The sequence below is a fragment of the Manacus vitellinus genome, unplaced genomic scaffold (genome assembly GCF_001715985.3).
Source record: "Manacus vitellinus isolate BGI_N305 unplaced genomic scaffold, ASM171598v3 scaffold_3_pilon, whole genome shotgun sequence".
Classification (NCBI taxonomy): Eukaryota; Metazoa; Chordata; class Aves; order Passeriformes; family Pipridae; genus Manacus; species Manacus vitellinus.
This window is the reverse complement of record NW_021940535.1, coordinates 26659995-26675196: the sequence shown is the minus strand read 5'-3', so window position 1 is coordinate 26675196 and position 15202 is coordinate 26659995. Positions and strand designations below refer to the sequence as shown.

The window sequence follows — 15202 nt, the reverse complement described above, 5'->3', positions numbered from 1 at the left end:
CCCCAATAAAGCTTGAGTTAGTGATGGAGATTCCGGGAGTGCGTTGGAGGGAAGGAGAGACCCCGGCAGCCCGGTGTCAGACGGAGGCGAGCCCCCGGCGGCGGCCGTGGCCGGGCCAGCCGGCCGAGCCCAGCTGGGCCGAGCCGGGCCGGGCCGAACCAGCCGAGCCGAACCAGCCGAGCCGAGCGGCGGCGGGTACGAGGGGCCCGACCGCGTCCTCCCCCCGGCACCCGCCGCCCGGGGATCCCGTCCCGCAGGGGAACGCGCGAGTCTTTACCTGAGCTGTCGCTTTTCCTTTTGCCAGACCTCTTCTCTGTTTCCACCGGGGACAGAGCTTGCCTGCCATAGTCCCCTGGCGCACACGCTGCCCCCGTGGGGGTGCTGGTGCCCAGGCTGGAAGAGTTCGAACACAGGACAGGGGGGCTGCTGCCCAGCTCCGGGGGTCCTCCTGAGTCGGGCTGAAGGCAGAGGCTGTGCCTGGCCGCGGCAGGAGGAGACGACATCTGAGGAATGTGCCAGTTCGTCTGCAAAGCCTGGTGCTGCTGTTGCTGGTGGTGATGGTGGTGGTGATGGTGGTGGTGGTGGTGCCCCCTATGATGCTGGCTGGCAAACATGCCCTCCTCATTGGGGTATCCCGCTATTATGCAAGAGGAAGAAGAAGAAGACAGATCAGGGTAGGACATGTGGTCAGATCTTCCATGCAGGGCAAGAGAAGACTGGGAGAAAGGGTGCAAGCTCTGCGCAGTGGCATGGGGGCTGCGCAGGCAGCCAAAAAGTGTGTGATCCATGGCATGCAAGTCTCAGGTTCCAGGCAGGAGAGTTTAGGAAAGATCCAACTTCACCACCCTTTGTCAACTTTCACTGTAAACAGATCGGGGCTGGGATTTTTTTTCCAAAACGGCACCGACAGACTCTGCAGCAGGCAGCTGAGCTCAGATAATCCAGGTCTTTAGCCCTAGTGGCCAGTCTCCGCTGCATAAACACTCGGACCTAGATGAGCCGTTCTCAGAGCTGCTCAGATGTCAAGAAGCAGGAGAGGTTGAAGCCAATAGAAGGTGGTCCCAGAGAACTGCTTGAAGGGGGAAACAGCTTCGAGAGGTTATAAATACAGTAGTGTGTAATGTGAGCTGGGGGCTGGCTCAGCAGCACAGCACTGACCACATGCAAACTCCCTCCAAAACGCCAGCGCCGTCCCCGCGCCGAGTCGCTCCGTCAGCGGGGCGGCAGCGCTGCGCGCCCGCGCCCCGGGCACCCGCGGCCGTGCGGGGGCGCGCTCCGCGGGGGCGCAGCCCGCCCGCCTCTCCCTGCCCCCAGGCGGACCGGGGAGCGCCTCCCGCCGCGGCACCCGCCGCGGGCATGCCGCCGGAGCCGGCGGGGCCGCCCGCGCACCCCGCCCCGGGCGGGGGCCGGCCGTGTCCCCCCGTGCGTGCGACCCCGCAAGGGCTATCACCGCCCCGTCGGGGCTGACCGGACCGCTCGGGGCGCTGCCGCCCCTCGGGCGGGCAGCGGGCGGGGGAGCGCAATAAAGACGTGAGGCGAAATACGGAGGGTGACTTGGGCGGCCGGCGGCGGGCGTGCGGAACACCACGCCCCATTTTCCCCGGAACTCGAGGGCGCCCGGCAGCGCCTCACCTGAGCGCCCAGGTGCGAGAGCAGCGTGAGGAGCTGAGCGGGCCGAGGCCGGGGCCGAACGCCGCTCCTTCGCGCCCAGCTCCCGGTGCGGGTGCGGGGCATCCTCCCGCTTCGCCCGTGCCCACGGCCCCGCACCCGGGGTGAGCGCGGCGCTGCCCGGGCTGCCCGCATGCACTTTACACTATTCCCTGGCATCGGGGGCTGTTTCTGCAACGAACCCACCGGCGCCCACCGTGCCTGCAAATCTTGTTGCGGAAGGAGAAGTTTTCCTTCTTGCCCCCTGCCCCTTTAAAACAAGAAGTCGCGTAATTTTTATTTCTTGTATCTTCCTTTGCTTCGTTGCGGTCCGTAGTAGATCAGGAGAGACAACCTGGACAGCTTGGGCCTGTCTTTTTTTTTTTTTTCTTCCCTTTTTTTTTTTCGTGTGTGTAGCAGAATTAACTGTAGCCATGAACGCGGCTCATAACTGGTTTAAATCAGGATAACACATTTATTAATCACTGACCAAAGAGGTGCCCACTATGGAAAGGTTTTGTTCTTACCCTTCGAAGTACCTTCCTCCTCCTCCCCTCAAATCAACATTAAAAAAATAATAAAAAGGAAAACCATTGCATTTCTGCAATTTAAGTGTAAATTCTTGGGTCCATGTGTGAAAGATAAAATGAATTTCAATTGCTAGTGGAAAAAAAATCAGCAATTGTATGAGATTTGCAAGAGCTAGTTTCTTAAACGGAAATTGAGTCCTATTTTGTGGGAAATTAGTTTTGCAGACTTTCTAAAAAAAAAAATCTAAAACTTTTGTTCAGCAGCTGCTCTGCTTTTCTCTGCAGTTTCAGACTGAGCTGGAACCTGCAGCAGTCTTTCGACGGTAAGATTTCCCCCCTTTTCTGACATCTAACGCTTTTTAAAAACTGTCTTTAGATTTAACTGTAACAACGCGGTCTTTACAAAGAGAGCAGAGTCCAAAGCAGAAGTTGCTGCCTCTGTGCACCGTTCAAAACTTGATATTTCTTCAGAATAAAGGAAATATACAGTTACAACACTGATGAAATATTTCGTGCTTTTCATTGTGTTTATCGTTTCAATATGTGCTCTAATATTAGAAGAGAGGAGGACAAAGAAATCTCAATGGTTTAACCCCTCTTGGGTTTGGGAACTCGCCGGGCTGGCAGCACAGGGGTGCTGCTGTCCCTCACAAACAAGGCGCTGCCATGAAGCAATAACTGCGAGACAGCGACCGGCGCGGTGCGTCGCGCCCGCAGCGGCCCCGCCAGCGGCGGCCCGAGGGCTGCGGGGGCGGGCGGGCGGCGAGGCCGGGCCGGGCGGCCCAGGTGGGAGCTCGGGAGCGGCGGCGCGGCCCCCCCGCACCGCACCGCTGCCCTCCGCGGCTCTCCAACCTGCTGCTGTCCGTCCGTCCGTCCGTCCGCCCCGGCCACGGGGGCGAGACCCCGTCGAGGAGGCCAGGACCACTCCTTCAAGGGCCGCTGCCGCTGAAGCCCTGACACTGCCACAGCTGCGAACGGGTCGGGGAAGTCCCGAACCCAAGCCGGTGTAAAAATGCCTTTTCTTAATTCTGGGGCATGGCCACGCAGGATTTCTCGCACACGATAAAAAAATTGAAATAACTGAAGTACAATGAAGAAAGTGAGAGGGTGCGAGGGGGAGGAAGAAAGATTAGGTTTCCAAGAGAAATAAGAAACGGAGCCAAATAGGACCTTTTAGAGAGAGGTAGGAGAGGCTCCAAAAGGGGAAGAAGAAGAAGAAGAAAAAGAAGAAGCAAAGCTATAATGGCAAAACTTAGTGTTTGCCATTAGCTTCATAGTCAAATCTGAATATTCGGGACTGTGCTTCCCAGGGTTTTTGAGTACCCTAATAAGTTCACAAGTCCTACATCAAGTATTCTTATTACTTCTTTAATAACAGGTTTTAAGCACACAAGAACTGGAAATGCAATTCTCTACAGAGCTTTATGCTTTCATTTTAAACTATAAAAGGAGAATGCAAATATAGGCAACTGAAGTTAAGGCAAATAAGCAGCTTCAAATGCTTACTGAAATGATTCAAAAACTTTCTGTGCAGAGTTATCAAATACCTATGGCTATATGATACCATTCTTTGTAAAAAAATACACTTTTTAGTTAAACCTTCAGTGCAAAGTGTCTCAGTGAAACAATTACTGAAGAAAGTGTAAGCAGTTACAATTACCTCTCAATATTAATGATTGAATTCTTGTTCATATTGTATTTTTTCAGAACGTGTGTTTGACCTACATGTGGTACAAAAGCATAACTTAAATCAATGCCAGCAAGTTTGCCCAAAGCTTATAAACATCAAGTGAAAAAATAGAATGTTTTAAATATGTGAAAACAGTAAACTGTTTAACTTATAAAAACATCTGGAGCCAACACAGTTTGGAACATTATCTATATTTTCATGTATGGGCTACTATTTGCATTCACTTTGTGTATTTTGCTTTTGGTGGTGGGTTGTTTTTGGTTTTTTTAATTTACAATTTATGTGGAAAGAGATCATATAAAATTGACCTGAAAGAACCAATTTACAATTCCTCCTCTTCAGGACTTTTGTAGTCTTGCTCACTTTTTATGTTGGAGACTGAAAGGATCACCTTCCTGAATATTTATCAGAATGTAAGTAGGATTCTTGATCAGTTCTTTCTAGTGCATGGTTTGCGTATTTGCAGTATTCGTATTACAGTAAAATCAGATAGTCATACTTGGGGACCACCATTTGAGTGGTACAAAATCGTCGTAACTTACCTGAAGTCAGTAAAAGGATGGCATTTTACACCATTTAAGAATATTCTTCTTACTTAAGATAAAGCTTACAAATATGAATTCAGTTTATTTTAGCCAAAGTTTTTATTGTACTCAAAAGCCTACCAAAGCAAGAGGACGAAGTTTCATTCTACTGTAAACATGATCAGTTTGTATTTTTCCATGGCAATTTGGTGAAGGCAGGCATCATTTAACCTTAGAGTCAATCCAGACTCACAACAGATGCATGCTTATTTTCAGCCTTTTCTTTTTTTCCATAATTTTTGCCTGTTTAACTCCCTTAGAAGCAATATGATTCGTTTGTCATGATACCTGTGCTGCAATGGAAACCCACAGATAAAAGCAATAATAAAACCGGGGGATTATGCATTATTACAGAGATGCTTGAATGCCTTAAGTGAAAATCATTGCACAGAAAATGAATAATTTGTTGACTGAGTAGTCAAAAATACTGAATCCCTGCCTAGTGAAAATTGACAATAATCACATTTACCATTCATAAACCTATGGTATACCAGTATCTTTACAATACTTCTCCATAAAACCATCATTTTCTGAGAAATTACACTACCACAATGCTTACCACATAATTTTAACATTGCATTTCTGTGGTATACTTCCATTTCACTCTCTGTAGCGCTTACATGTGCCATGGTTTAACACTTATCAGACACAATTTTTTCTACAACAGATCTACAAAAGCTTTAAGCCTGAATCCATATTTCAGCTACTTCTCCCATATACATATGGCTTCTGTTCTAATTTTCATGATCTCTGAGTATTACAAATATTAAAAGTTATGCCAGCAATTTAGTATATTACAGAAAAGTTGTGCCTAGTTATGAGGCCCTCACTGAAAATGATGTAAAAGTCTGCATTGCATCACTAAAAGTTACTTAAATTGTCAGCCCACTGTAACAAATAAAATGTCTTATGCTTCCTATTTAATTTAATAAACTGATGAAATATTAAAATGGTAAAGTACCTGAGGTTTCACACCTGAACTATGATGTTTCAGGAACGTTTCTACAATTTGAGCTATGGGAAACTTGTGTTAGATACTCAAAAGTTCCAGAACAAGTTATATTCAAAACTTTGGGGTGTGTTTGTTTTTAATAGATAATTTATTTGCAAACTGAACCATCTTGCACAATACTATTTGTTTCCCAATCTGCATGTTATACTACAATTTAACAATTGTCTTTATTCTAGTATTATCTCCACTTAAAAATACTTGAACTAGCAAACAGCTATGACAAGCTTTGTAGGGCACTTTAATAATGTGTATCTTTAAGTTGTATTTAGAAATGCATTCAAAATGCATATGCAGGCAAGTCAATGATGCCTGAAAAATGTTTTTCATTTTGTTGTCTCCAGATCTTGACAATTACACGCTACCCTCCGTCCATTCTCCTGTTAAAATTACTAATCACAGAGGAAAAAAAGGCTTGTATTTTTACATATTAATCATTTATTATTTGATACAATTCACATTGTGGATTTTGATCTGTATATGCATTGAAAAGACATTTACCAGAGTCCTCATTAAAAATGCAGATACCGTTGTGCATGGAAGAAAGGCAAAGTGTATTTTCATCTCTTCATATTTCTAACAACGTTTGCTTCTTACTGTGCTGCAAAGTTAATATTTTGATGATTCTACTTCAAGTCTGAGTCACCCAGAACAAAAAATACAGATGATTGAAAACTTTGTGCATCAAAGATTTACACTATGACTTACCCATTTACTGGGTAAATACACAGTATGCTTACATTACGAAGGTTTAAATGGAGAAAAAACCTACCACAACCTGAAATATTTATTGCCCCCTGGCTGACGTTTCCAAGTCCTTGCAGGATCAGCAGCAGGGGGCATATTTCATAATTCTGCCTCCATCAGAGGACATTAGGAGAGTGATAAGTCACTAATTTTCGTCATCTCTTTTTACAGGTTAATGAGTAAAATACTACTTTTACAGTGTGTATTCGTAGTAATTCCTAATTTTCTCTACTCTGGAGGGAGAAAAAGACACATATGCCTATATCTATGCACCAAGAATAAATAATTACAAAATATCTAGGTTTTTATAGCTGCTGGGATTATGTTATTTACTTTGCAGGTGTGTATGCTATGATTTATAGTGTGATGAGCTTTAGACTTGGAGCAGAAACCCCTAACTAGCTAGTATTTGGAACAGAAAGATATTCACTGCCCTGCAGAGCTCAGGCTTTATTCATTTCACCAGTTTCACATGGGAGTAATCCTGTGTTTTTACAGAGTCCTTTTTTGCGTTCATGGCGATTTTCTTGACTAGAAACATTTTCAGGATTGCAATCTTAATTAATAATAGCTGTAGAAAAGAAAGAGTTAAAAATTGGATGTACTTTTTAATGCATAACTGCATCATGCACCCCAAAACCTAATATCAGATAACGCTAACAACAGATAGGAGAAATTAAATGCAAAATAACAATTGTTTGAAATCATAATTTTAGATTAAATTGAGGGGGGTTTTAGATGCAGATATTTTGGCTTGTGAAAGAATGAGGGGGGGAAAAAAAAAAGATAGATTTCCCTAAAAAATACATGCCAAGAAGTGCTTAATTTGCAGATAAAGTCTCAAAGATTTTGATTAAGGAAGCTATTTTAAGTTTGCAGGCATCAATGACACTAAAAAAAAAATAGGTAAGTTCTTAACTGTCATGGAGAAGCATTCGAGTGACATACCTTGAGACTGACAACTTCCAAATCCATGTTTGCATAAACTCATTTTATATTTTATTTCACCGAAACAGAATGCAGCTTTACTGATGAGCTGTGAATATATTGTACTACTCCTTGAAAGAAACCTTTCCAGTATATTTTTATTTGTCATGCTTTATTAAGCATCACACTTGCATGTCCTTTGATAAAATGTGATAGGTCTCAGGTTGGGTTCAATAAACTATTCTAGCAAGGGACTGTCTTTGAGTCATTTTCACATCATCTAAGTTTACATATTGCATTTTGGTGCACTGAATCACTGTAGCCACTGTCCTCTCTTGTTTAATGTATGTCTCATATATTTCATTTAAATTTGATGCCCACAATAAAAGTGTGAAGACCATTTATTCCTATCCCTTCTCTTTCGAAAAAAAAGTGCCTAGCACTGCGGGCTTGGTGAAGCTCAGCTGTAAGAAGAGGTGTATTATTTGGAATACTTTTCAGCTGACTGAGACACAAATGCAAAGTACAGCAATGTGGGGACACTGTCTGGTTTTGTGTTATTCCCTCATAGGTAATTTGTCCATGAACTTCATGCATTTGTGTATTTGAGCTGTAGAACATATCACTCAGGGATTTAGATTTTACTTCATAATCCAAGTATATTTTAATACAAGATGGTAAACTAAAAATATTTTCCATCTAACTGTTTCAAAAACGCCATGTGTAAGAGAACACAACAAAACGGAATTAACTCATAACATATGCAACTCTTATTTGTGCAATAGCAGTATATGCCCCTAAATCCAGACTGCAGCATCTGGAGGCATAGCATGTCTCTAATGGAAGAGAAAGGCACGAGACATGTCAGCTTCTTGGCTATGTTACGCTGAAAGCCGTGTTTTTTCCTTCACGATACCCAATACAACTCTGATTAAAACTAATAAAACAGACACTGTCCAGGTAAACTGCCTTCATAGCATTTTGCGTTTTTCAGCTTGCTAGTTGTAGGCAATGGGTTTAAGCTGAGATAGATTTTTACTATGTAATAGAAAAAAACCTCTTAAATACTGTTCTTTTGTTTGAAACAATGAAATTCAAATCAAAACTAACATCTCACGGTATGAATTGTGTTCGTAGTGCATCCAAACCTACGCATTCCCATTTTTGAAACCCCTTTTTGCTGTTACCAAGATAACTTGTAGTACCACTTTTTCCTCCTAGTCGTATTAAAAATAATGTATTTTTCATATACTTTTACTACTGTGATCAGCTTGCTAGAGAAAAACATTTTAGAGAAACAACCCACTCTAACTGTTTTACAACAAGAACTGTCTTCATACTTGACCTTGAGAAGTGCTGAGTCTTTTCTTTTCCCCAATGACCTTACAGGATCAACTTCATTGTTAGACTGTAGTAGCAATTTTTAAAAGTGCAGCTAAATGTAAATACTGTTCCCTGTGATTACGAAAAAAAACCTAACACCAACACACTGAAAATTGCATTTTGAACCAAACCTGGTGGATAAAATATTTTACTAATGCATTTTCAATGTTTTATTGCACTAAAATTGTTAAATGATCTGCTATAGAAGTTGAGATGTCTAATTTTAAATTCTCTTTCATTCTTTCTTTTATCAGCTAATCTCCTCTGTTATATTCATAGGAAAAAAGGGACAAAGTATGCCTGTCTCCTATATTTATTCTTATTTGCAGAAAATACAAGTGGAAACTGAGAAACTGCATTATTACTAAGACACTAAACTTGAAAATCCCATCATGAACTGCATACTGGATGTATAAATACACATATGTGTACGCTAAAAGAGGGTGTTCAGCCGTGCAGAAATACAAGCTTACCTCCAGGCTCAAACCCTTAATGTACAATTAAAACAAATTGGGTTAGTGCCCGCTTTCTTTTAATAACAGGGAGAGTTCTTAGACGCATTATACTAAAAAAGAAGTCTCACATTAAATCAAATGAAGGAGCAGAAAAAGCTCCTTGCACAGATTACCAGACAAAGTTCTGACTTTGCTTCCTAGCAGAGTAAAATGTTTGGGAATGTATCTAATCTAACACACCCTATAAAACTGTGCAGTAGTCCCTGGTATAACAGTGAGCTGTATGGAAGACAGAGTCACATCTCAGAGCAAAATGCCAAGATTTCAGCCTGCAGTCCAAAACTGCCTCTTTAATTTCTAAATTATGAAGCTGTGTATCCATTTTGGAAAGTTGGTAGGTAGCCTTCTCATATACATGTACAGTAATTTCATTACATATGACCCCCTGCAGTGGTAATGGGCTTTTTTAAAAACATACCTTGACTTGATGATGAGAATATTTTGCTTTAAAAATAACTCATATATTTAATTTTTAATATGGCAGGCATGGCATGTATCCAGGGGTGCAGGCAGTAAGTTTACCCTTTACAATTTGTAGTCAATCAGACTTTCCCAAATGAAGTCCCATAAATATGAACATGCATTGCTTGTTTGTTTTCTTGTCTTCTTTTTGTTTTTCTAAGTTTCCTTTATTGGTATCATAATAGTATGACCAAAATATAAGGAAATAACCATACCATATTAAACACAGGAATACGCTTTCACAGTCATTTATTGTGCATAGCTAGTAAACATTTCCTGGCAAACAATTTAGAGAGTCCATAAATTCCATCCTAACGCTACTTCCGTAGCTAGATGCAGTGCACCATACACGAGGGTATTAGCTCAGTCTCTCTCATCCGGAATGGGTGGATTGGAATTGAAAATTCCCCACCCCCCCATTATAGCACCATATGTCTCGAAAGTCTATCCTCTCTCAGGGCAAACGGCTCCTCTCAGATCCGCCTGACGGATCACGACCGAAACACTGCTGTCTCTCGCTATTTAATCCAACAGCATTTCTGAAGTAGCTATCGGGAGAGCACAACGGGCCAAGCATCCCTTTGGCATTAGTGGCAGTTCCCCACGCAGAGAATATCAAGGATATGGAATAGCAGAGGGAAAATCTACCACACCATGCCAATTTGTATGGAAAATTTGATTGTCAAGCAAGGGGCAGGGAAAAGAAGAAAGCCTCTAATTCCAGTAAATTGAGCAGTGCTTATGATTCCTGAGTTCCTTATGTAACTGGTTAATCAGTGTTAGTAGACCAGTTTTGCAGCATTTTCAGAGGTACTGAGTCTATAAGAATTTCAAACAATTTTCTCTAGATGTCTTATTGAGGTGTTTATAGGTTGAGGGATTACTAGGGGAACAGTTTATCCATAAAGATTTTGGGTGGATTAGATTTCTGCTCAATATTTTTCAGATCTTTTTCTGTGTGCACATCAATTTATAATGGGAAAAAATTTCCTTTAAATAACACTCTAGCCATTTGATGTTTGAAAGAATTTGTGTGAGATGATCATGTTAAGGTAAAGTTCATATTGTTATTTGAGGAGACTAAGCAGTCATATTTCCACCAGTTTATGTCCTTATTACAGGTATACATTAATATCATTCATGTTACAGGTATTATTTCCAGATTATTTTGGATTGAAAACAAAGAGTTAGCAAAATCTGGACTCCTTCCAAATTTCCAAAGACCAGCTCAAAAGCTCAAAGGGGTTCAGTCACCATGTCAAAGTTCTGTTTTAAGATTTTTAGTTTTACAGGATATTAAAACCTCTCCCGTGTGCTCCTTGAGTCATAATCTGAGGAAGGGTTATATGATAACAAAGGGCAGAAAGATTGTATTTCGTTGGTCATGAAAGACTTCTTGGGTTTTAACTCCCTGGTTTTAAAATTCTCTTTCATTTATTTCTATTGAATGGAACAACTTCTTCTTAGTTACCAGCTTCATTATATATATTTAATAATCCATGTATATTACTGTAATCTTTCATCAAATGTGCTGTCCTTTGAAATATTATTATGTGAACAACCAAAATTTTAGAATAAAAAGTATTGCACCTTTTGAAAATAATTAAAATTACCAGGACTTCAAGATCTAGAATTTTAGATTTTTTTGCATGTGTTCTTTGCCCAATGCTCGACAGCAGACCTTGTACGAGCATCCCTCATTGTCTGGCTACTCATCTTTACAACCTCCCTTTACTTCCTTCTATTACCTCTAAGGCACCGAATCCTTCAAGGGTACTCTGAAGAGAAGTAGTTTGTGGTCTTCAATTTGCTCAACTTATTGTTGGATGATAAAGCTCCTAATTCTTTTCCTGGATCAGGACCTCTGCCAGCTTCCTTTCATTGTGCATATGGGCAAACAGAGCAAGAAGAAAAATAACGCTCCGCTTGTTCAGCACAACTCCAGCAGTCATTTTCTCTTTTATGTTTCCAGTGGATCTGATTGCTGGCAAAAGCTGCCAGAAAAAGACAAGTCTGATCAGAAAGAGCATGAGCAGAGAAAGTCCAGTTTCCCAGATACATAGCCTCAAGCACTATTTTGTACTGGTGATAGGGTGTATCAGCCACTGGGCTTGGTCAGCCTCGGCCTCTCTCAAATCATCCAAATGTTCCTGCACATGTGAACATCCCCTAATAACTCTCGTGGCATTAATTCTTGTCTGATTGGTACAATAGGGTTTTTCTCATATTTAACATTACACTCGTGTGGTTATATGGATTTTTTTCCTTGACTCTCCTCATGGTACAGAATACCAATAACAAATTAAATTCACGTGTTTTATGTACATTACATAGTAGGAAATAAATCTGTGTAGAAAATGTAGCTAGTTCTTGTGCTTGCAGAGTCGCTCTGCATTTATTGCATTGAAGCCAAATTGATTGTTAATCCATTTTAATACTTATTTTATTCTCCAAATATGTTTGGTGTCTCCTTTCCCAACTGCCATATAAGTCAGTATTGTACGTTCATAAGGCACTGGCAAAAAAATAGCTGAAAACAGGTAAGATACTGTGGTTTTGCTGATAAAATGTTTAAAATTCTACCAATTAATTTTAGATGGTGACCAGTTGAATTATCAGTAATCTTTTAATAGGATTTCTGTAGAGATCTTTGCTGTGCACTGAACGGGAGAGCTTTGCATCAAAATAGGCAAGAGAAAGGGCAAAAGAAATTAAACCAGATCATTATAAGGCAACTATACCTAAAATTAGAAACGTATACTGTAGACATTCAGTTCAGGTCTGTCGTTAAGAATAGTCTGCTCACGACACAAATAGAAATGCAATATTCCTCTTTAAAAATGTTTCCAGGAAATCATGTAGCAAGAATTAGGAGATGCATTCCCTGCAAACATTCTTATTTAATACCATTTTTAATAGGTTTCACCCTCTTAAAGAATGGGATTAAATCAGGGTGAGGTAATAGGGTGTTTTGATCCAGTTAGCGAACTTTACCATGAGGCTAGTGGCAAGTTAAATTATTATAATATGGAACAGCATTTTGTGAAGAAAACTACTGAAAGTCTAACAGTTTGAGTGCTACTGACTTCAAAGAGTCTGGAACTTCAGACACAATTTCCAGAATTTTATAATTTGTTATAATTGTAGCTGCATTTTCAGTATGTTTTGTATTTCTGCTTAAAGCATTGAAGTGAGCAATCTGCATGTGATACTGTAAATAAAGAGAGGCTACGAGAGAACACTGTGACTACAGGTTCACACTTTACTCCTACCAAAAAACCAAAAGAGCTTCTGTGCGTTAAATCTTTCACACCTCTCAGTAACTGTGTCAATATTTTTAAAACTACACTTTATTATGAAGCAATAATCTAAACTGTAGTTGAATCAAGTTGTCATTTTATGTCTTACTCTTAATGCCTCCTTTGAAAGATTCTCATTGCTGTCACATTTAAATAATAATTTTAAAAGTCTGTATTTCTTTCATACAGGTCACAAAATAGCTTAACATGTTAAAAATGCTTACAAGGTATGGAATAGTATTAAACGGGAAACCTGAGAGTGTCCATAATAAAACAAATTAAAAATGACTCTTTCCCTAACTGAATCCAACAAGGAGGAATTCTCTACAAGACTTCAGTCTAGTGACAGAGGAATCACAGTATTAAAAATTAATTGCTTATGCGCACATAGCTAAAACTCGATTATATTTGTTACGAGCAAATGCATTAACATCCAATATTTACATTTGTTGGTATAAGACAATCAGTTTTTACAAAGTTGACAGCGACTCTGAAACAGTTATACAGAGAAAGTGTTAAAGAAAAAATTGATTGACATCTTCAGTCTGTTAAAGTCACAATCAAGGAAAATCTTCTACTCCTTTGTTGAAAATAATAAAATGACTTTGTATGTGAAAGTAATACTATAAAAAAACAACAAGCAAACAAAAGGGAGGAGAAGGGGGGAAAGTAACAATTAATGCAAATTACAAGCTGGGAATTATAGAGCATTTTAAAGAAAGCCAAATATCACAAAGAGAAAACAGAGACAGGGACAATATGAGGACATTTTGAAATTACATTATGAACAAAAAAATCCTTACTAAATGGAAATAACCAGGACTTTTTGTAATAACATTTAAAAAAAAAAAAAAGGAAAAAAGCATTCTCAAATACTTTTCTTCTGCATTTTGGGAAAAATTCAAATGATGTATTCATATCAGATGAATATGATGCTCTATTTCAGTAGTTACACAGGAGTACGTTAAATAGCAGCTAATAAAACTAGACATTTTTAAAATCAGTAGACCCAAATAATTTGCATGGAGGTATTTTAATACATTTGGCAGAGAACCTGTCTGCATGGTTAGTGAGGATTTTTAGTATATCCTGGAGAACTAGGGAGGTTCAAGGGAACTATGTAAAAATTTTTGTGAATAGTTAAAAAGAATAAATGTGATGACCTAAATGTCAGTAAGCATTTCAACCACACGTTGATCTAAAGCAAAATAAGGAATGGTTTCTAGGAATATTAGTTCATTTTAATCAAAGCAGTGAGAACAGAATTTTCTGGAAAACCATCTTGCCAAAGCTAACTAGATATCACTTAATAAGGGTATAAATTTGGTAGGATAAAGGTAATTTTAGTATTATTAAATATGTAGAGGAATATTGGAAAGTCTTTTCATTGTTAATCATAATATTTTGATGAAGAAAAAAATTATTAAAATCAATATTGTACCTATTAGAGTCAAATATCAGTCTCAACCATGTATTAAGTGGAGAGAAATAGTGGTGTTTGTTTTAACAGTGATCCACAAACGCGTGACCCTGTCACTTTTTTTTTCTGTGACTCTTCTATCAATTATAAAAAAATATATTTAGAAAGTTTGCATTTGAAATTATTGAAAGATTAATAAATAAAGAGCAAGCCCAGTCACTGTATACCCAGATTGCTCAGGAAACTGGCCACAGTTAACAAATGGTAGATTTCGATCCAGGGAAAGATAAGACACTGCTATAATAACAAAGACTATACCACTGCTACAAGGTAGGGACCCTGCTCACAGACTGAAGTCAGTCTGAAAAAGGCCGTAGAGCAGATAATCAGTGCAAAAAACTGTGAGTACAAGAGGGTAGATACAAATCTGAAACAACCCATGGGCACATCACCAGAGAAATATACAGTATGGTTGTGTTACCTCTGTCCTTGGCACAGACACAACCAGTTCTGGAAATACTGTGACCACAATTCAAGAGAGGTTGTTGAAAAATTGGAAAAGGTTCAGAGGAAAGCAACAAGAATGATGAAAGGAGTGGAAAACATTCCTTGTAATGAAAGACTCAAGGAGCTCGATCTATTTAGGTTATCAGGGAGACATTTAAAAAGCTACTTGATCACAGCTTATAAATAACTATGTGAGAAACAGAAATTTGATAACACTACAGTTTTCAGTCTGGTGACAAAGGTGTAACAGAAGCCAGTGGCAAGAAGATGTAGTTGGAGAAACACACCGGAAGGTTTAAATCAAGATGGAAGACTTTTTTTTTCTGTTAAAATCACACACACAGAGAAAAAAGAGTAATTCAGAAAAGTTCTGTTGCCTCTTACACGGGGGGGGGCAGACTGAGTAGATGATCATAATAGCCTTTCAGTTTTATAGGCCATGAATCTACGGCTTCAATTGCAGGCTTCTCCGCTCTGTATTT

The 15202-nt window shown here is 40.0% G+C and overlaps 1 protein-coding gene and 1 long non-coding RNA gene across 3 annotated transcripts in view; one reads left to right on the top strand and one right to left on the bottom strand.

The window, feature by feature from the left end:
* The window catches only part of MEOX2 (mesenchyme homeobox 2), a 168975-nt gene that overhangs the window by 53469 nt on the left and 100304 nt on the right, over window positions 1-15202 (bottom strand). Inside the window, exon 2 of one of the 2 annotated variants that reach the window (XM_018075860.2) lies at window positions 278-637. In XM_018075860.2, the coding sequence (XP_017931349.1) occupies window positions 278-614 (337 nt within the window). In that variant the 5' untranslated portion in view covers window positions 615-637. Of the gene's footprint in view, window positions 1-277; window positions 1190-15202 lie in introns of those variants that run through there. The other variant, XM_008920359.2, reaches the window with a different exon arrangement.
* Window positions 2466-15202, top strand: part of LOC108640249 — a 28696-nt gene continuing 15959 nt past the window's right edge. Inside the window, exons 1-2 of the long non-coding RNA XR_001921042.1 lie at window positions 2466-2500; window positions 4210-4280. This is a non-coding gene — a long non-coding RNA (uncharacterized LOC108640249). The remainder of the gene's footprint in view (window positions 2501-4209; window positions 4281-15202) is intronic.